This window comes from Diuraphis noxia, unplaced genomic scaffold, assembly GCF_037042655.1.
Source record: "Diuraphis noxia isolate RWA-SAM2 unplaced genomic scaffold, SU_Dnox_SAM2 contig0005, whole genome shotgun sequence".
Classification (NCBI taxonomy): domain Eukaryota; kingdom Metazoa; phylum Arthropoda; class Insecta; order Hemiptera; family Aphididae; genus Diuraphis; species Diuraphis noxia.
The window spans coordinates 26,291,889-26,315,805 of NW_028301715.1; the positions used below are offsets into that span (position 1 = coordinate 26,291,889).

At 30.2% G+C, this 23,917-nt stretch overlaps 1 protein-coding gene across 10 annotated transcripts in view; it reads left to right on the top strand.

Annotated features, from left to right (window-relative positions):
• The window catches only part of Rbp6 (RNA-binding protein 6), a 410,061-nt gene that overhangs the window by 179,267 nt on the left and 206,877 nt on the right, over positions 1 to 23,917 (top strand). For all 10 annotated transcript variants that reach the window (XR_016192063.1, XR_016192064.1, XR_016192061.1 and 7 more), the window contains exon 3: positions 17,661 to 17,742. Coding sequence is in view for 6 of the 10 variants with exons in the window: in XM_089229288.1 (XP_089085414.1) it covers positions 17,661 to 17,742 (82 nt within the window). In the remaining 4 variants the exon portion in view is untranslated. The remainder of the gene's footprint in view (positions 1 to 17,660; positions 17,743 to 23,917) is intronic.

The window sequence follows — 23,917 nt, forward strand, 5'->3', positions numbered from 1 at the left end:
CCGACAATCCGCGCCCTGTACATACATCACGAGCGATCGCGCGCGCGCTTTTGATATCGGATTTTGACGCGACGACCGCTTCGTAGCGTTTCCGTGTTAAACTATGTACAGGACCAGTACGTTATATATATATATATAGGTTTACCGTTTTCTTATCTTAAGTCACACGTCTGAGCGCTTTCCGTTACTCTGCGGATAGAATAATAATAATAATATATTATCGTCGACTCACCTACCGAGTGTGATGCAGCACCGCGTTCACATGTATGTATTATACATTATATATCTTGTCACATTATATATACACATATATATATATATTGCAGGTACACGGGTATTATTGCTATTGTATGTGTATTATACATGTGTGATGTGTTGCAGATTCGGATTGAATATCATTCCTCGTTTGCGTTATATGACGGGATCGTGGATCCATAAATTATACTTATTTGTGTGTGTGTGTGTGTGTGTGTATAATATTATACCGACGCGTGAAACACGCAATATCGTTGTACGACATCGCGATATGGCGTTCGTGAATGAAAAACGAAGGGGTGAGGAACTGAAAAGTAAAAGTAAAATATACCTCAAGACATTGTTGTCGTATCACATAACGTAGCATACCGTATACAGATTAAATCGAATTCAACGAGAATATATAATATTATGTTATCTTTTTGTGTTTTATTTTTGATACCGTTCTCAAAACGGATCAGAACAAATACATTCGGATGTTTATGATACGTTTTTATGACCATAATAGAACATGCGATGTGTGATGCGCATTCGATAGGGCCGGACGTCTAAATGTATATGATACACGCAGTTAGTTTTTTTTAGTAATTATGTACTGCAGAAAGAAAAGATGACCCAAGCAGTTTTAATGAACCTTCGCATTTACGTCTAATGGATTTACATTCGTCGTATTTTTTTTACAGCGTGAGTTTCGTATTACTTAACGTCAAACTTTGCGAAAGAGATGAGTGTTTGAGGATAATAATTTAAAATAATAATAATATCATTATTATGGATGATTGTTTTACCCGAGCGAGGATGAAATTAAAAGGTATTGTTCACTGCAACAGTCATAACTTATGACTCATAAGTACGCGTCTTGTCATAATATTAAACAGAATTTCGTGCATTCAATTAAATATTATAACCATTTGCCATAAGGATTATAATATAGAACGATATATATTTTAGTATTTTTATCATACCCATTACAGGCTGCTGCAATTTGGAAAGCAGTTCTATTTTTTATTCTTTCAGAACCACAATTTCAATTTTGAAATGCTCATATACACGGATTACTATTATATGTCACGTTAATATTAAAAAAGAAAAAAAAGCTCGTATAGTAATTTATTTGGTGACTTTGAATAGAGTAATATCATTACTATATTATTCTCTCTGCAGCAGTTATACCTATAGTTATCGTCTGCGTGGAAATCCCTCGGAAAATCCTATAAGAGTTCAACGAAAAATAAAGCCGGCCGGTAAATCTTATTTTTGGCGGAAAATTTTCCTACCGACGAAATAATTTTTTACCCGACATTGCAACCGTGATCTTAAATTATTTCTTGCCGTAGATACGCATATATATTCTCTTTATTGTAATAACAATATATAACTACTTTATAATATAATATAGACACGTTGCTGATAATAAAAACAAAATGTTTGTTGTGTTATTATTATATATATGACGCGATAAGGTGCTTCACCCCATAAGAGTTTTAGCTTATCGCCGTCACGTAAAAAGTATGTCATATTATTATTATTATTATTATGTACACGATAATAATAAAATAATAATCTACATGTTGGTGTGTATAATGTTATACAGAAAATTGGATCGTAGCTCGAACGCGTACATTGTCTCTCACACACGACGTGTTTACCGAGATTGCAGCGCGTTTATAAATTGTACATAATACACATGAGATATACATATATTATACGCGTTGAAAACAAATTGACTGTCTCCTAACTGCTCCGGTGACAGGATAACAATGACTGCGCGGCAAACATCAGCTTAAATTTTAAAGCTCGGCAAACATCGTGAAAAGGTAGAGGTTTTTCACAAACAAAAGGTTAGCGGTTGGCGGGTGCGGGTCGTAAACATTACGGTGGCACGAGCAGAAAAAAGATAATAATAACGATTGCGAAAAATAAAATAACAATAAACGATAACAATGAAAGCTCCCGTGTACGGCTGTGCTGTGCCTAGGTAGGTATACAATATTATAATAGTAGCAGGTAGATATATAATGGGAAATATAATATCGCGTGGCGTATACATTATACTCTGCTGTAGCAGTATATAATAATATTGTATTATATATTATACGACGGGGCTCAGTAAAACCGCCCGTAATGTCTTGTAAATTCGTAAATACGTATAAATTTCAACGACCCACACCGAGCGCACACACGCCATATTATAATATTATTATCTTTGCACATACTACCCAGACACACGGGCACATAGACATGCATACAAACGTCGTACACGTATATGTGTGAGTGTGTGTGTGTGTGTGGGCTGTAGTTCTAAGAGGGTAACAGGAATTTAATGAACGGTCGGACCGGCCAAATATGTCTCCCTTTATTATTAATATACCCGAAATGCATAAGCTGTTAAATCAATTTAGGGTCAACTGCTGCTTTTGGTGCGGCTGTGGGTGATGTTAAGATATAACGGCAAGAAATTCATTTGTGCGGTTTGTATGCACAACGCCCCCGCAGCAAAAACTAATATTATGCAAAATTATACAGAGTGATTCGGCATACATACGATTTTAACTCGACTGCAGATATAATGATATACTGCATCCTTGGAATTTGATATCTCTACGTATCGCTAAACACACCACCCCTAACAATAAATACATTGTTTTTCATCGGTGTATTGTGAACGATATTTTAATAACGCGTTCGATTTATAATGTTTACCCGCGAGTGATAACGTTAAAGCAACCGAGACGATAATGATACGTGACAGCCGGTCCTGCTGCGGTGTGCAGATAGAACAGAATAATAATATAATTATTATGATATTTTGGTGAGAAATATCGTATATGTACATATATAATACGTAACTAACAAAAGCGAAGTGCTCGCCACCGCCGCAGTGGTCCTATAAAAGTTCATCGTCGATGAACATCGTCTCTGCTGAGATCGTATAAAATGCAAACAGTGGCGTCTTTGGAGTTTAGGTGCTCGCCCGATAGTGCAGCAGTTTATGATATGATAGAGATATTAGAAAAAAAAATCAGTTGAAGGACCGCTAATCAGTTCACGCTAATAGCTGCACGCATTGGTAAGATAACTTTCGACGTTATTTATTTTCCGTTTTAATAAAAATCATCGGACCGCATATTGCGTCTGTATACACTTCATAGCGTCGTTATACCTTCTATTACTTGTTATTTATGTCTTTCGTATTATTATTATACTCGAGTTTTTAAAACCCTTCTTGAATTTTTTTTAGTTAATAATAACGTATATTATTTATTTACGGTTATTATTCACCGTTTTTACGACGCTGCTGTGCGGCGGCATGCGTGACTTTCGATTTTATTGATACAATGCAAAATAGTGTTGCGATATTGACTTCGTATATTCTATAGGTAGTTTGATTTTCTAAGAATAATCGATTTTACTGTAAATAAATTCTCTTCTGTATCATTATTTATTTTTAAACGCATAATAATTCCTTGGTTGTTAACATTAATTTAAAAAAAAAAACTAAAAATATAGATCATTAAATGTCGTAGTTATGCGTTATAAAAACCTTAAGATTAAACAATATATTATCATATCATTATGTATATACTATATAATAGTATGTCATAACGTATAATAAATTGCCAAATTAAATTGGTTTGAAGTAAAATGAGTATAAAATACATACAGTGAAGCTCGGTTGAAGTGTACATAATAAGTTGAGTAAAAAACGGTTTTTTTTATTTGTTCCGTCAAAAATGCCAGTATCGCGTTTTTCCCCTCTGGTCCGGATGTGATGGTCAACGGTTTTGATGGTGGTCGGGGACGGTGGTAGATGTCTTTCAGACTCGACTGATCCGTTTTGAACTTTTCCCGTACACTTTTTAATATAATAAATAGGTCCGTTGTATTTGTCAAAAAGTTTGACGGCAAAATATATATTAGAATATTATACATTTTTTTTCACCGTACCCTCTTTTGTCAGCCAAGATTTAATATCGGCCGTTAGTTGATGGATGACGGTTGCGTGTTACTCGCGATCTACATTCAAGTTTGGTGGGGAGGGGGAAATACACATATATAGGCTTCTAAATGTTATACGTATATAAAACATTAAAGCACCGGTGCTTCGGGCTTGTGTGAACCTGCATCATAAAAACCATAATATTAATAGAAGAACACATGTTTTGAATTATTATTAGTCAATGGCGTTCTGGCGGCATGTCAAAAATCAAACTAAAGCACCTACTGTTGAATATTTCACCGTCAACGTCATTAATTAAACACGGTATAACATTATAGTAATAAAGCTCGAATAATTTTTTTTTAATATTATTATATATGATGCAATGTGACGGAAAAATTAAATTAATTTTAAGTAGTACAACTATTACGAAAGACTTAAAATCGAAAACAGCTTTACTCTTGACTTTATAATATTTAAATTAAATGTATAATTTTATTTTTTTATTTTCACGGTAGTCAATCGTTTAAAATATTTAAACTGCAATTTCGTTTACGAAAATATAAGATACAGTTAATGTAATAATACAGCATAAATATATTTTAATACGAAAAGATGTAAACTCCATTAAAATGCGTCCTTTGCTTGGCGCTCAAAAGTCACGGACTCTAAGACTTTGAAAAGTTATTTTTCTTTCGTTTCTGGGTAAGGTTGGTTTTGTGAAATATTAATTCAAACCGAACTGTTAAAATATCATTTATTATATAAGATATATTATTATTATACATCATGGACTTTTGATATCATATATTATTATATTATTATATTATTATACTCGAGAGTGACGTGCGATGACGTTTAATAATGATAATATCATTATGATGACACGGCGATATAGGAAAAAGAATCTCTCAGAATTCGATGGGGATGGTTCACCATTGGTGCATCGTTTTATGATGAAATATTATAACATTATATATTACATTATACTTAATAACGGACCATACACGTTTTCGATAACTTTTTAATAACGTAACGATATCCTGTAAAACGCAGAGAAGTTAGATTAAAATATTTTTATCATTGTATCGAACATAATATTATAATGTATGAAATGAAAAACTCGCACTTTGATGTCGTTATAGGCGCGTGTCTATACACCGTTGACATCGAAACGAGGTGTCGCCGACGAGCAGTGAAGCGTTTCGTCTCGGTGTATGAATTCCATCGATGGCGTTGGCGTGTAACCTACGTAAATAAGAGGCCAATCGCTTTTTATTTTGTTATTACTATTATTATTATTGTGTTATGTATAGGCGTCAAAATTCGCCTGTCGCACGAAACTTCCACTCCCTGCACCTTCACCAAGACGTGGAAGAGAAAAAGAAAGAAAAAATACGAACCCGTCCAATTAAAGCCAACATAATTTATACGACGGCGACACCGAGTCATTTATTAAAGGCGACGGCCTCCATGTAATTTCATTTTGCGCGAGCCATGTCGGTGTTCTCTTTTATTTTCACGTCTTTAGCTTAAAATGCCACCGTTTCTTATTGCTCACGTGTGTATTTATATAATATTATTTTATAATCCAGCATAGCATCCCGAATGGAGTAGCTGCAAATACTGTCCGCGGGCAAGACATCGTGATTTGCACGCCGTCGCGCGTCGTCTCGCGTTCTTGCGGCTGAGAAAATATTTTAAAATTTTAAAATATATTATTATTATTGTTTATACCATTTGAAATCGAAAACAAACATAAAGCGACTTTGTGGTTCGTTTAGAAGGCAGCACAGCGCATGTAAAAGAAAAAAACAGATAGAGAGAGATTGCTGATCATCGAATGAGGAGAGGGTGATGGAGAGGCTCGAACGATTCTGACGAGGCGGCGGCGGTGGCGGTCTGTTTGTTTGTTTTGCGCGCCGACGGCGGCAACGGAAAGTTTCTATCGCCTCGCCGCGCCGCCGTGGTTGCAGACGGACCGAAAAACAACAACATGGAAAATGATATCTACTCCGCCACCATCACCCTTCCACCCGAATCCGCGCTCTGCTGCTGTAACCCGGCCCACACGCCTTCCAGGACGGCATTTGGAATTTAAACGACGACGGTGGCAAAAAAAACACCCTCCCCTCCGACCGCACTCTTCCTAACAAACCCTCTTACCTCTCCTAGCACCACCAATTGATCGAGAGAAGAAATATTATTATATATATATATTTCGAGCGACGAGCGCGCGCGTGTGGGTTTAATGATGTTTCGGCAAAATTGGAACGTGGAAAAACTTTGTAAGCACAACACACGACCCCCTTCCCCCTCCCACACACTCACACACATACATAAATAAATTTCACACAGTGTTATAATATATATATTATATAAATCGAGCGTCGTTTTACACATAAATCATAATTGGAACTCTAATCCAATAAAAAATTAATATCAAACTCGCCGTGAAATATGTGGGGCATGTAAGCGTACGGGCGAGCCGTGTACATGATATGTATTATTGTACAGCGTGCCGAGAAAAAAAAATTACTTTATTACTACAAAATCTCGTTACCGTAAGTTACTGTGCGGGGGTATTTTTTCTCACTCATTCTCGAGCCGTTGTTTTTATATTTTATTCGTGGTCGGTCGTCGTCAATAATCCGATACCATTTGATTATAATTATTATTGTTATTACAATATTCATACGGTAACTATTCTTATACTCCCTCTTTCTTTCTCTTTACTCGTTTAATATTTCAAACGATATCAACTTTCGGGATTTAATTCACGGTTATCGATAGTAATTTCCGTAAACGCAGACTTGTATATAATTTTATTTGGAACGACATTGTGCGATTCTTTTGGTTCGAATAACAAACGCCGGATCTGATATGGCAATTAATATTTGTGTTAGTTATTATTGCGTTTATATTTTTTTATTTTAAACCACTATAATGTTATAGTAAACTAAACGTTCACCTGGTCTTCGAAAAATATGGAAATAAAAAATCAAACATATTGAGTTTCCATGTTTATAAAACTGTAGCCCAAAATCAAGGCGATTATAAGGATTATAAGAATATTTGCTCGTTCATTTCTTTCCAATATATTGGCGCATATCGCAATTAATATAATAAGTATTTTATTAAAGAAAAGATATATTATTAACCATTGTGTGCGATTTGTAAATTGATATTCAAATCTATAATTCATTTGACCAAAAATGACACAGATTTATTAGAAAAACTGTTGGTTTAGATGACAAAATAATTAGGGCACGATATCACAATAACAATAATAATTTTAATCACTGTTTTATAAGACACGTCGTGTTCTGTACGTCTGTATATTGTACACGTCCATCGGTACATGTCTTCGATGACATAATAATAATATTGTAATTTATTATGCTATTATTATCGCGATATTTGCGGATGAAGAATCGCGGCGATTTTCGTTCAAACATGTGCTTGCGCCCCGGAAATACTGATAAGGGATGATAAATGATCGAGAGGTATCCCGCGTGCGTTGACTACTGAAGAGGGGTAAAAAAAAATCCTTTCCGGAATTGAAAAATGTAACCCATCGGACGGGCGTCTAATTCGGAATAACTGCTACTACGCCATAATAATATACAGATAGGTACTGTACATATATATCATAAATGCCCCAGCAAGGATGAAGCTCCGGGAAGGGGAGGAGGCGCACAAACGTTGTATACGTCGTATGTGTCGCACATAAATATCGTCCCATCCCCCCACACTTCACCCGCTCCTGTTAATAAAAATTGCGATACCTTTATTCGTGTATATATATTATAATATGTATGTGTGTGTCCCCAGCGCGTTTATGATTTGTTACCAGTTAAGTCCATTTAAACGTATCAAAGCGCACGCGCAAAAGCTTTAACCCCGATTTATTATTATTATTATTATTATTATATTATAATATATACGAACGCGCCAGTACGAAATCATAAATATACTTTTTTTTCGGGTTTACGCGCGTGGAACAATAATTTCACCCAGACGACAAAAAAATATAATATAATAACGGTGATTTTTTTCTGATCTACCTTTTTATTTATTTCTACGTGATACTCTCTATTCCACCTCATCGTGAGTATAATAACTACATTATTTAATATACCTACCTTTCCATCTTTCCATCCCCTACACCACTCGACCACAGAAGCTGTTATACTAAACTGAACTACAACTACACCTATTTTATGTACGCATATACCTATACTATACTATGGAGTATAAACTACGACGTATATATAGCACAATAGCACTATATTATCCGGAATACGTTAACCGAAGACTGTTGGCTGCATGCTTACCAATAATCAATAGGTTTGAATAGACATTGTACTATTCATATTATTATATTATAAGCGTACTAAAATACTAAATACACTAATAAAATTATATTTTGTGTAAGTCAAAAGTCAAGGAAAAAACACCACCATGTGTTGATATTCTATATTTCATAATATTTAATTATAAAATTGCCGATTGGCGTTTATAAATAAATAATAATAATAATAGGTATCTAAATCACAGAATACAAAAGAAAATATAAAATCTAATTCTTATCCAAAAATCATTAATTCCTCCAAGTGTTCCAAATGAACAGTATCTCCAGGTGCAAGTGGCCAATGTGTACAGATGAGTAACACCACTCCCTAGACCTTCCCCGATCAATAAAAAAACTTACTAATATGGATTTTGTTTTAAAATTAAAATTCATATAAGGACTTAAGGTTATCATAATATTCAATGAAGATATTAATTGGATTGTTCAGTGATTGATTAGTATCAGTTTAAAATCGAGACTTCGAAGAAATTAACATGTACGGTATAAGGTACCAGCGAAACGTACTGAATCATATCAGACTCGGACTTAGATACGAGTCTGATACGTTACGTACCAACCAATATGTATTATATATTTATCGATACTTATGATATTCTTCTAGGAAATCTGGTATAATTCAAGGATCTTACGGTTTTCCGCACATAATATATATTGGAAATCGTTAGATCCTTGTCTTCTTGATACATACCATAATAGTGTATTACAATAGATATTCTAATAACATAAATAATAACCCTTCTCTTCATCTCTTGGAATACTATGACTGATTAAAATATGTAAATATAATTGTGCCACTTATGTACATTTCATAAAAACGAAAAAATGTACAACGCCGTAATAACACGAAGAGTAGTCGTTGACTACTTTTCGGTTTCGTCGAAGTAACCAGATTCGGGGAAAATAAACGGTCCAAAGTGAAATACATGCCATGTGAACTGTCTTGGGAAATCAACCGATAAAATATTATTATACATTCCATTTTAGAGCCACATTAAACTAAGGAAAAAACCAAAATAAAATATTTCAAACGAAAAGAGCCGTACGATGACATTAAACGTAAATAGTACGGACGTTAAAAAACTGAGTGCAAACACTACAATAGGAATATTAATAATTTATAATGAAATCAAAATATCTTTGATACACTAAATGTGTATCATGTACCATGATACTTTTTTTCAGTATCTTTCCCAACCCTGAATGACATGCGTATGCGTATGCGTTTATTTAGTTTATTAGTTATTTTTGCACGGTACAAGACGATAAAATGTATAAATAATTTAAAGCAATTTTTGGTGTCCCAGTTAATTTTTCCTGAAAATATAATTGGTCAAAATTATTATTTATTAGTAATCGGCATTCAAAAACAATTCAACTCACTTAATAAGACACTAGATACTTAAAACTGCTGGGACTACATCTAGCTAACGCTTCATTTTTTAAACCCTGACATCGTTGTGCTTTGGTCAGCGTCTGTTTTGTTTGAAAAATCTATATCTATAATAATATTATTTTATATAACGTTCGTTGAGTAATAATATTATTCATCCGACGACCGGTCACCCCGTGTTTTGCTTCTTGGAACACTTCGCACGATCGTGGTAATAATAACAATAATGGTATTATTTAGTCGTGGCCCAATTGTGCACGTGTATAATATTACATTATTTATCGACCGATACCTAAAAGTTCGCTCGTGGTGAAGTTATTCGAGTTCCGAAAAGTCAATTTTAACTACCTATCCAGATACCTAGTATTCCTGGAATTTTGAAGTAGCATTTTCATTGAAATCGATTTTCCAATTACGATTTCAGTTCGTTTAAATAATTATATTATTACTAGTGAACCCGACAGACAGACAGTTGTCCTGCGTGATATTACATGCGATTAAGATATTAAACCTAGTATGAAATGAAAGACAAATAATATAATTATTTCATTATTTTTTATTTTGAAATAACATTACTTTGTCTAAAAACAAATCGTTATAATCAATAATATTTGTTTAATTTTATTTTAATCCGAGTTGATGAACAATATTTTTAGTCAACTCCTGAGGAGTATAAATGAATAAACTTGACGGTCTTCCAATGCGAGAACTCGCCACATATACCTAATTAGCCATGTGAAAATACTGGATTTTCTATATCCAACCCACAAATCGACATTGTTTGACCTTGTGACTTAGAATAGTCATGAAAAATGCCAAGCGAATTGGAAATTGCAGATGTCTGAATGGAATGGATGAGTCTGAATGGATCAATGGGATTCGTGGCAGGAGAACAACTTTACCTTCAAATTTATCGTTCAAAATTGTAGCTTCAAGAAAATTACGTGAACACTGTAGATGTGGTCATTGACAGAAATAATTACATAACAGCCGATCTAGCTTTTGATATTTAAAAATATTTAATTTAGTTGAAACAAAAATTTGAATGTTTCCAATAATTATTCAAATGTCCATAATTATATGAATAGAATACACCTCGATAGTGGACAACATTATAACTTTTTTAAACTTTTTTTAAACTGATCCGTGTAATGCAATCACAAATTCAGTCACCAGTTTCCGTTTAGGATAATACCAATCATGATTTAAAGCCAAGATCGATGTGGTAAAAATAAAATTGTTTCGAGTGTATAGTTAGAGCGACAGTGTTGTTCCTTTACCGTTATAACACCCTCTATATAAAATTATCACACAGATTTAAACGAAAAAAAAACTCTTTATCGACTAAATGCTAATATGTACATTCTCCTTTCGTTTAGTATTTAGAAATTACACATTTTATAGAATTAATTCTGATCATTTAGTTTTGACCCATTATATTTAATCATTTGATCATTATTGAAGTGCCTACCTACAAGATCACTGAATAAAAATCTTAGCAAATACATTAGTTATATTATAGTTTTTTTTCGGACTCGTTGTTGGTATAACCAGAGAGTCGGGAATGAGACTAACTCATTGATATACACATAATACGATTGTATTTAATATAGACTATATATATTGTAGTGTGTTTGTGTAATACTCTTCGAGACCCATAAAATAAATTAAACAATAATTTCGATTTCCCATTGCGCATTGCCGCCGCAGTTATAGTGCATTCGAATGGCGTTCGCTGCGTATAACGAAACACAATTTGTCCGTATACGCGATAATCGATTTTTGTAAAATAAAAAAATATTAATAATATAAAATAAATATGATTTATCTGTCTAGCATTCGTCGATTAATTTTTTATATGCAATACAATATTTGTATACGGTCACGTGTAATAATGATATTGACACAATATTAATACTATTGTATAATAATTATTAATTATTAATAATTATAAGTCTGTAATGCAATTTGTATAATGGGTTGAATGCCAATCCATCCGAATCAAAATATTATGATAATCATTATAATTGTAATCTACGATTGTTGTTGTTTTTAAGTTTTCATCAGATGTTAAATATTAATAAATTATAGAAGCTTAATATGCAAGTATTAAAAACGTAAAATGTTATCCTCAAACTATTTGTGAAAGCGACTTCGCTACACATAGACACCTGAAAAATGTAAAATGTGAAAAATGTACGACACCTAAACAATAAAATATAATATATAATATATACTTTAATAAATAGTGCATATTAGGTATTTATATATTTATAACGCGCGACCTGCAACTATAATTCGATTTCACTAACTGGAAAATATTCTTGACTAAATTCTACTGATTCTGGGGTTGTCTATTGTGACTTCACCTCCCCCAAAAAAAATATTCGAGACATCAAGACAATAATAATATGTTGCTGTATATGATAATTGTGTAGAAATGACGTGAAATAATGACTGCGGGTACAGATATTAGTTTAATGGAAATTCCATTCGTGGAATATGAATTCGCAAACAAGTTACCTAGCACGAATAATTACTGAATAATATAATTTACCTATTTATTAGTTGATGAATGAGTGTGTGTTGTGCCTTGTGCGTGCTTCAAAATCGTTTAGTAACACGTCGTACTTGAATGCGAGAACTCAACATATTTTATGAGTCAGGTCATGACTAGACAAACAAGCATGGCAGCAAAATGTCGTACTGTTCATGAAGTGTGCGCCAGACATGTAAATCATGAAAAATATATAATGTAAAATACATTCTAAAATATTACTATCTTGAATTCTTGATCAACGCTCCAATACAATAATATATTTTATATTCCAAGTACTGTTGTATTTTATTCCAATCAGTCGCCGTTTTTTCCAAGTCTCTGGAGCACATGTGCAGTGACAGGGAAAATACGTAATTTTGCTGGTATTATGCCTGCTTAAGCTCCTCTCACACTGCGTTGATGGCAGCATATTTCTTTTGTCCAGCGAATCACTACCGCCGCCGCCGCCGCTACCGTTGCAACTTGCAACGTGTGAGTACCTTTATTTAGTCATGAGTCCGATATTCGTGTTCCGTTAGTGAGTTGGTCTATGTGCGTTATTCGTTTTTATCTTAGTCGTATTAAAATTAACTTCCATTTGCACCTCTAACAATTAAATCTCCACTGCGCCGGCCAGTCGTGCGACGCTGTGACATTTCACTGCAGCGGTAACACCGTACAGGTTTGCCGACGTTTGGCTGACATCAGACGAACCGGTCCAAATTTAAGACGCACGTGTAAAAAATCAAAAGCTTTTATGATAAATTCTTGGATGGTGTCACGAAGAATTAAGATAATATACTAAATTGTTTTATGTAATACGTGGATGGTGTCTATCATCCGTCGCCGTCGTCCTTGCGTCGAGCAAAATGTGCGATCTTCGTCAATCTACAACTTACTAACGGTACACACATAAATATTATATTTTATTCAGACCTCCACAATTGAAACTCGTGTGGATATGTTATGGACGTTATGGTGTACAAGTACAGGGCAAATATTCCAAAATGAAAGGCTTATAAGTTATAATCAATGCCTTCTCCCTCCCTTTCCTAACTATATCTTCCGAACCACAACCTATAAATTCTAAAAATATCATAAACTATTTATTTTGAAACTTTACTCCAAATTCAGAAACCTCTATTGCAACCACAAAAATCCCCTCGTTCACAACCTATTAATAAACTTTAATTCTGGAAACTCCCCCCACTCCCCACCAAAGAAAAGAGAAGCCTCAGGCTCAGTATCAAGACCTAATTTAATAAACACCGTAACCACATAAATTCACGCCAAAGTGCCGTCACCTGTAGAATTCCTATAATTTAAATATAATAATATAGTCAAAATAAACAACCATTTAAATACAGCTACTTTAACTATATATTTTACGTTACCAGTTATTATAATAGGGTAAATATTATAAAAGCATTGTAAAAATACTTGATGTACTGGAACAATTATATTAATAAATTAAAAAATAATAATATGGCTAAACTATTTATTTTATAGTATAAGTGGCCATTATTTTGTAATTTATAGTAATACAACTATTATAATACGTATTGCTATTTAAACCATAAGTGTAGTGTACTTAGCAACTTCAATAATTTTATAGCAGTCCCTAAGATATTTATTTTTGATAGTTGAAATGAATGTAAATTCTGTTAACTGAATTAAAAATGTTTTTCCATGGGTATTGATATAATAATAGTTCTTTTACCACGCCATTCAGTATATATATTTATAATGTAAATAAATAAATCATTTACACTTATTGTACAATATAATAGTATTATATAATAATTATTATTTTGATACGTATACCCACTGCATTGATTTTAGAATTTTTGTAGTTCAAAAATTCAAATTATTTGTATAAGCTTTACAAGAAAGTTATAAAATATGTGTAATACACGATATAGATCTTAATTATTGATATCGATTTACAACTGAGCCTTATGCAAAAGATTGATATTATTTATTAATAATATCGTTTCGATTAAACTTATTTGAAAAAAACAATCTAAACTGACACCAAACGATCGTGTTTTTTTGTGTTGCCCGAAGTTTTCGTTTTCGGCGATTTTGATTTCATGCATAAGTTCGTAGAGGAAACATTCTACGACATAATATTCGTTCCTTTGACGATCGTCTAGAAACCTAATACAGTTTCCATATTAAAATAACCATCTTGGTTGATGTGCGAGAACTGTGCATACTCGTATTATTTTTCTCGTAATATTATTTTGTCGTTGGTACTTTTTAGAACATCACTTTTTAAGTCTTATTTTTCGAAACGTTCCTTCAAATAATATTATTATTTGATTGGGTGCACAATGCAATCATCAAAATTCCGTGCATTGGAGAATTTTAAAATATTTTTTTATACAACAGTGATATAAAAATAATAAAACTCCTAAAAATATATCTTTCGTTATTATTCAAATCAAATATATTATAATATAAAACTAAAAGTTAGCTGAAAACTGTCTTTCAGGTGTAAGTATACATATTTCAATATGCGTCAATGCATCAAAATTATTTGGACGGTAATAATAATTAATATGGATAACACATCTATTTCTAAATTTATTAATCTTGTAATAATGTTTACATATAATGTATATCATTCTTTTCAAAATACCCCAATACCCCATAGGTAAATAATATTATGTTAAAAATCATCAAATAACCAGAATTTGAATTTGTTTGAAATAATTACTGATTACCATGAGGGGGGAAGGGATATCAATTATGTTAAACTTTGTCAAATAAAACGATTTCAAAAATGATTGGTTTCTCGGAAACATTGTGAACAGTACAATTTTTGTTTTTCGGGGGAAACATAAATAGGTAAATACTGTAGTTTGTATTGCTGCAGGCCGACCATGTAATCGATTTTAATTTCGGAAATGCATTATATTTAATAATATGTATGCAAGTTTTTTAACTAATACGTTTTTGCTAACATTTATAATTCTGGGAATATCAAACGGTCGAATGTGATGATGCTCTTGGAAAATAATATTTTATCCATATCCATAATAATATTATAATTTAATATAGTCTGTATTTTAGTGTTCTTGGTAAAACAAGAATATTAGATTAAATTGGAATAATATATCACTAAATACTTTGTCAGTGATACAATTATCCGATCATAAATAAATCGGACAACTGTCTTTTTTCCTGCTTGATCATTCGGCAGTTACAAAATAATCGAACGTAAACATCGACAATATTATTATACTTTGACGTGATATTCTCCATGCGCTGGAGGTGCGGTGTTTTAATTAGCTATGATGAGGGGATTAATATTTTATCCAAAGTTATTAAAGTTTATCGTGAGAAAAAAAGGCAAATGAATTTGACACTTAGACCTGTCACATCATGATCACGAAACTGTAAAGGTGATTTTTCTCGAATATTAATTACACATACATAGTTATTATAATTATGCTAGTATCAAATTCATTTTTTTTTTTGGTGGTGGTGTCGCAATTGTGACAAGATTTGGAAATCATTGCGTCGTATATGCGTCGTGCTGTTGTCTCTCAACTAAAGCTCCGATGCAGACAGGCTGACGTGCAGCGTGCGTATTCGGAGCGATACTTATATGAATAGACTGAGAGTGAGCGGTGATGATCAAGGGAAAGGCTTTTGTGGAGATACATAAATCGTGTGCAACTGTATGAATCTATAAGGGATGTAAAGTATTTATATACGTTTTCTATGTGAGGAAATGCTAACGTTTCTCTAGAGATTCCACCATCTTATATTCATATTTCTACCGACGGGTTTATCAGGGAATCAGTGTTACTTCTCCATTGCTCTACTACTGCCACTTTTGCCTAACGCATATTGTGCATGCGTACTCCTTGAGTATATACATTATTCTGTGTATTTCACTTAAAAAATAACATGAAAGGTTTCAAACAGATAACTCATCATTAAAATGGGAATTTTCGTGGGAGATTTAGGATAGGTATTAAATTTAGACATTTAATAAATGTACGTAAAAGGAAGAATATTTTTTCAGTATCTTAAATTTAGGGCGATGGTTTATTTTTATTCATTGCTATTTAGACAGTAAACATTTAAAAAAAGGGCAGCATATGGAACCGAGTCTCGCAATAAAACTTTAGAGCAATATATGTATATACCTATAATTAGAATAAATTGAGTTCCCAGTTGTTTTAAGGAATATACTATTTGAGTTTCATGAAATATGAGATAATATAATATTTATTGAGTCTCTGTTCAAATACTAACCTACTAAATCTATTAAACTTAAAAAAAATCATCTTTCTTACCATTTTTACAGACTTAATACAAATATTATGTTTTTTATGTTAATTTTGTAAAATTTGAATAATGTACTATAGTACTGGTATATAGAAATCGGCTGCTTAAAATATAATATAACTATTAATTAGAATAATATATAATGTATTATAATTTATAATATTATTATAATTACTCATTCATTACTTGCTTATAAATAAATAAGCATATGTTATGACTAAATTGAATTCTTTATATTTATAAAAATTTATGAGATTAACTTTGTATATATTCAAATTTTACTGTAGAATATATTTCTGTCCAAAATAATCATCGGACTTAATTGGACTTAATTGGTATATTTTTGTTTATAGTATATTACCAAGACTCAATGTTAATATTATTTTTTTCTTACTCTAGTATGGTTAATACAAATCGTTAAAAAGTTAATTTTTGTTAAGGGTTTTTGAGGAAATAACAATAAGAGATATAATTTGCAGGGTTGTTTGTTTTTCGGATATGTGTATTATGGCTGATATTATTTCCTAGTTTATGCGGGAAAAAGAAAGAAAAACAAGTGCAATCTTTTGAACTTTTCAAAAATGATAGCACCAAAAACATTGTCGTAAATCATAATTTTTTTGAGTCACTTAGCCTATATGAAGTGATACGTTGAAATATACAAAGTTCATTCGTTTTTGGAAAGGTTTGGGGAAACTAAACTTAACTAGATTCATACCTATTATTTAATCACATATTATGTGTAAAATTAATATAAATTGTAGTACCTACTACCTTTATTGTTTAGAAAGTCAGTGTTAATTACTATGATACTACCATTTGTATACTGATGTGGTTATTTATTAATTTGTTTCAGAATCATTGAGAGAGTATTTCAGTAAGTTTGGAGAGATAACTGAAGTGATGGTTATGAAAGATCCAACAACTCGCCGATCAAGGTAAAATTTAACTATTTGATTATTACTAGCAAATTTTTTTTATATTTATTTTAAATAGCTTTAATTATTGGAAACACACAAAGCAATTGCTTTTCTATTATTTACCGAAATAATAAACATATATAGTAATAATTTATTGTATAATTAACTGAAATATTCACATTGATGCACTATTATAACATAATGTTGTAGATATAGAAGTAATATAGATCTTATCAATTATCAAGTTGATCTGGTTAGGATCTATATTAAAATAAGTGGTCCCTGTTCCGTGTGATATTCATATTGGATTTAAATATTAAAATATTAGTATTTTGCGTATATTTTGTATATTATATCATTTAAACTAAATCAAAATGTCTACATTTGTATATTGTATTTATCATTATATTATATGGTTCATATTTGAAAAATTGTTTTTATATAGATTCATGAAAATCCCTGAGTATTTAAATTAAACGCATTATTCCCATACCATTTATACGCAATGTTCATGTAGATAGATATATATATACATACTACATTTAGTAATATAATGCAATATATATTTATATTAAGCAATCTATAAACTATTAATCGGATTCAAATATAAATCATAATACCTCGGAATATCGTTCGTGATTATAAATATATAATAATAACACTTTTTAGGAACATAAAACATTTTTTTTTAAAAATATTTTAATAGTATTACAACAATAATATTACGTGTTGCGATAGTCGTATATTTTGAATACATTTATATTTTTGTATAAATAGGTAGTTTAATTTTAAATTATAATAAAAAATCTTTTAAATTATACCTACTGTACAAAAAAAAAAAAATATGCATAGATTCATTAAATTAGATTCTTTTAAACAGCACACTTACATCTAATGTCGATTAAATAAAATATAGTTTTTTTTAAACAAAAGTTAGTTACCTTAAAATTTTTAGACTTGATTGTAATATATATGCAGTTTTATATTGATATAAGACAACGTATAATATTATATTATACCGTTCAACCATTTAAAATTGCACTTATTGTTCTTAAAAGTATTATACAATTTAATCTTCATGTAGGTTTTTTTATGTTATAGAAAGTACTACTTGTACAATAATCACTTGTATTGCACTTTTGGGACTCATCATAAATTAATTATATTCGAATATTTATTGTTAGGCATATTTCAACTGAATAATAATCATCTTGTTGTCGATGCGGGAAAGTTTTATCCTACATCTGAATACATAAAAATAGGTATTATTTTTTTTTCATCAAGGGAAAAGTTTATAATTCATTTAATAAAAAAGAATTGAAAATTCCAAGTTTGGAATAAAAAAAAAAATCCACCCATTTGAATGTTATTAATAACATGTATAGATTTAGAGTTGACAATTGCTTGAGTTTAAATTGAGTGTGGTGTAAATTGATGGGCTGTAAAAGAAAAAAATGTGTTGAAGTTGAAAGTTTTTTTTTTAGTTTCTCAGGGATTTACGTTTTTCAATTTAAACTCTAATGAATTGTATAACTTTCCTCATATATTTTTGGGAATATTTCTGAGCCATAAAAGTTAAACTTCAAATGGGAATGCCAAATTTATATAGTGAATATATTATTATTGCTTGGAAACAATTTTATGAGGGTCCATTTTATATTGCACAAAATCAAAAGTAATTCGTAAACTATCTGATGATAATTAATTTTTAATTGCTTTTAGTTGTTGTATTGAGTTTTGTTGTAGTAAAAGATAAGGAAATAGGTTATTTATTATTTTGTTTTATAGTATTTTTGGTACTCATTATAAATAATATATTTTATAGTTTAACAGTAAAGCTAGTTAAATAATTTTATGAACTATAAATATAAAAATAAATTTATAATTATGGTTTTGTACCATAATATTTTTTTTGGTCAATACAATACATACATTACTGAGAGTTAAAACATTTAGGTTGGCCTTTTTATATAGTATAAATTCTACTATTATACTACTATTATACTGTATAATATTAGGGTTCCACAAAACATAGCACTGGTAGTTACTATAAGATCAATCATATTACGTAAATATTAGAATAATTATATATTCAAGAATCATTTTATATTTTATCTATCTCTGAATTATTACAATATGACACATTTTCAAAATATAAAAAAGTACATAAATTATTACTTATACATTATGTATATCAGTTGATAATTGATTTGTAGACTATTATAGTGAAATAATGATGTGTATAAATAGTAATTAAATTTGTCTGCTTAGAGCAGTTTATAATTTTCATGACAAATATTCAAAAATATTTAAAAATACTTAATATTATTATAATACGAGTATATTTTCATGTTTATAATAAATGAAATCATTAGAATTAATTAATAGGAACGTATATTCTTTCTGCGAGACTAACAAGAGGATCGAAAGTGGATGAGGTAATGAAAAAAAGAGAAATTATAAACTGTTGAGTTGGTTTTATAATTAAATAAAAATTAACTGCGAGTTTTATATTAATTACGTCAACATTGCCACAAGTTTATTCTCTCAGGGGACACTATTCAAAGAAGGAGGCGGAGGATTAATAAGAATGAAATTAATATTTAAAAAAAAGAAATAGCAGTAAGTTGAGCGAGAAAAAATTGCTATAGCTATTTATCGTGAACGACGAGCTCTTCAAAATTGTTTATTTGATTTATAATCTATCCAAGCGATAGTTTTTGAAAATGTATCAATGTAGATCCTACAATTTCATGTTTGTCATTGCCATTTATTATGAAAATAATTCATTAGTCCAAGATAATTATAATGGTCTTATGGTCTTTGTAATAAAATATTTCAATGAAGTAGTATACTATGAGAATATAAACTGTGGTTATTTAACTATTAAAGCGTGTTTATTTAAATATTTAAAGCAATATGTTATCCTAAACTATAAAATTCTTAAATGAAACAATTGATAGGTATAATATACAATATTTTTTTTAGGTATGATTTATTAATTAAATTATATAATAACCATCCCTGGTAACTCTCTCGTCACTATAAGCGAAAATGGTGCAGAGACCAACTAAACCCTTAATGAAAATAGCAAAAAAATAAAAAAAGAATAATTGTATGAAATAAAATAATTAAAAGTTAAAAGCGACATCGGTGGGTGGCTTCTTCATTCAAAAATTTCAATTTTCTTTTTGCCAATTAGCTCATACTCTTATTGTGCCAATTATATACAGATTGTGTATATTATAAATAAAGAAAAAAATGTATATTATTATTTTATCTTTTCTATATAATTCTTAAACTCTTGTTCTTATTGTAAATCAGTAATTTACAGATTGCAAAATGTTCATCTTTAAAAAAAATAAATAATAAATAATAATATTTGATTTCAATCGTGGTATTTTTTTTAAGAAATGTATAAATGTATATTAATAGAAAAATAAAATTCCATCTATCAATATTTTAGATTCTGAGTGAAGTGATTTTTTTTTTTTTTAAATAACCCTCGGCAACTTGGCCATTGGGATAAGATACATACATTTTTTTTTTTTGAAAGGTGTTACATAATAATGATTGAAAAGGTTTAATAAATATCTATAATATTATATGAGTATAATTATAATAAGGTTTGTCTAAATTATATGAGTATAATTTTAATAAGGTTGTGTTTTGTCAAATGGTTAAATAAGTTTGTCCAGTCCTGTCTCCTGGAGGAACATGAATATGTCAGGTGATTGCAGAACAGGTCCCAGTATGTCGTATAAATCGCTGGATAGATGATTGTGATTTCTTGAATCGAGGTATGTAAGACATTCCGTGAGAATGTATTATATTGTTAGTTCGACCCCGCACGCCATACACGAGGGGGGCTCATCTCGGGATATTAGGTAGCCATGTGTTATTCTGGTGTGGCCTATTCTGTTGATGATATTGTGTTGATGATGGTTTCCTTTTTCCTATCACGATGATAGTTAGGCCAGTGAAAAACAGAGTGAAGTGATGAATGTATTGGTTTTACAATGCTTGCAATATTTTACTTTTTTTTGTGCCTTTCATCGTTGAACAATGGAAATACCTAAAAAATCGAAATTGAGTATGATTTTTGGGTAGAATATCAGTTGCCATGTGTTGAAAGTAGATATTACAATTACCTATACTTTTTAGAATTAACGCGAATAACATGAATATTTTTTTTTTGTGTTTGTTTTTTGTTGTAATTTAAAATAGAATATTAGCATCTAAAATAAATTATGGGTATTTTTAAAAAAATATTCATATTAATTTTTATAGACATCATATATATCGGAAAATATTTTGGTTCTTTTTGGTTTATTTATAGGTGTGCGAAACTTTTTTATTTAAGATTCTGAGTGGAGCGATAAATGTATTGATTTTACCATAATGTGTGTTTTTATTTTAATTTTTTTTTTGTGTCTGTTATCACATTTTGGGGCAGTAAAAGTGCTTTGATTTTTGACTTCAGTACCTCGTTCGATCAGAGAGTAAATCTAGTTGGAACTTTGAGGGGTCAAAAGTAAAAAATTTTTAATAATTTTCTAAATAATCGAGAAAAACAAACTAAAAATTAAGGGAAAAACGGGAAATTTTACGCACAATCAGTTTTTGACAAAATCGATTTTGGTTTTTGATGTAACTTTAAAACAAATGACCATAGATACATAATGTATAATATATCCTAGACAGATAAACAGTCTTCGCTCAGAATCGTTTTTCGTATATAATGGTATAATATCATTGGATTCAAATTTAATTCCATCCATTACAGTAACCCACTTGTAACCTACTGTACAGCAGAGTGACATCCACTTTCCCGCTTTTAGATTCTGAACGAATTGATGAATGTATTGATTTTACAATGATTTGTGTTTTTTGTTTTTGTGTTTGTGTACAGCATAACTAGTCGAAATAATGCTTCAATTTTAAACTTTGGGGGTGGTTTTTGATGTAAAAGTGAATATCCTTGGTGCATTATAGAGGTAAAAAGTAAACATTTTCCAACAGTTTTCAAAAAAATTGAGAAAAACAAAAAAAAAAAATGACAGAAAAACGGGAATTTTTACGCAAAACCAGTTTTTGACCAAATTGATTTATTTATATGGTTTTAATTCAAAAACTAATCACTGTAAATACTTGAAATTCACCAAATGTTTATGTTAGTGTTATCTATATACAGTTCAATTTTCAAAAATTTTTGTTAGTAAAAATTGTTTTGTTAAATAATAAAGTTTGAAATCTTAATTCAAGATCCCTTTATACATTTTTCTTATAGCCACCTAAAATTATCGAGAATTGATTTATTTATATTTATAGACATCTCAAGTTCAAATTTTAACAAATCTAATGATTACTTGGTTATATTTAAAAAAATATTATTTGTTGAGACAGCTTTTTTTAACATTGATATAATTATTAAATATACCATTGATGATTTCAAAATGTTTTCATTTATTTGAAACTAACAATTTTCTAATAAATTATAATATAATGCATTAATAGTTAATAGTTTACTCGTCTTCTGTAACTAATGCTTGTATTGAAGATGATGAGTTCTTGAATAGTGTATAACAATTAGTATAGAAATATAAACATTATACATAATTATAAATAGAAAAAAACAAAATTAAAATAAAATACATTTAATAATAGTAACATGTACAACTGAGAACATAGCATGTGTTTAAGATATGGTGTACTTATATTAATTATACATTAATGATTAATGTAATTTTAATATTTTAAACTTAAAATGGTAATAGTTTTTGAAGAGATTAATATTAATTATTAAATCTTTACAAAGAGTAATTGCAGTATTTAATGTGCTTTTAATATTAAAAGATTTATAACATCTAGGTATATTTATATTTACATTTTTTCTAAATCTAGTTTTAAGGTTATGGATACATATTGGTACAACACTCCTATGCTTATATTAAGTAATAATAATTTTTTTTTTAAATAACTTTTCAAAATTAAATGTATTTAACTCATTGTTTATAGTATTAGTAAATGTGTAATTAGGTAACTTTAATATAAATTTATTTATTTTATTTATAGTTGTTATTAGTTTTTTAGAGGATATTTATAAGCACAACTCCAAATCTCAATTCTATAAGTATTACTGACTGAACTAATGAGATATAAATTATTCTTAATTGTATTTTATTAAGTATAG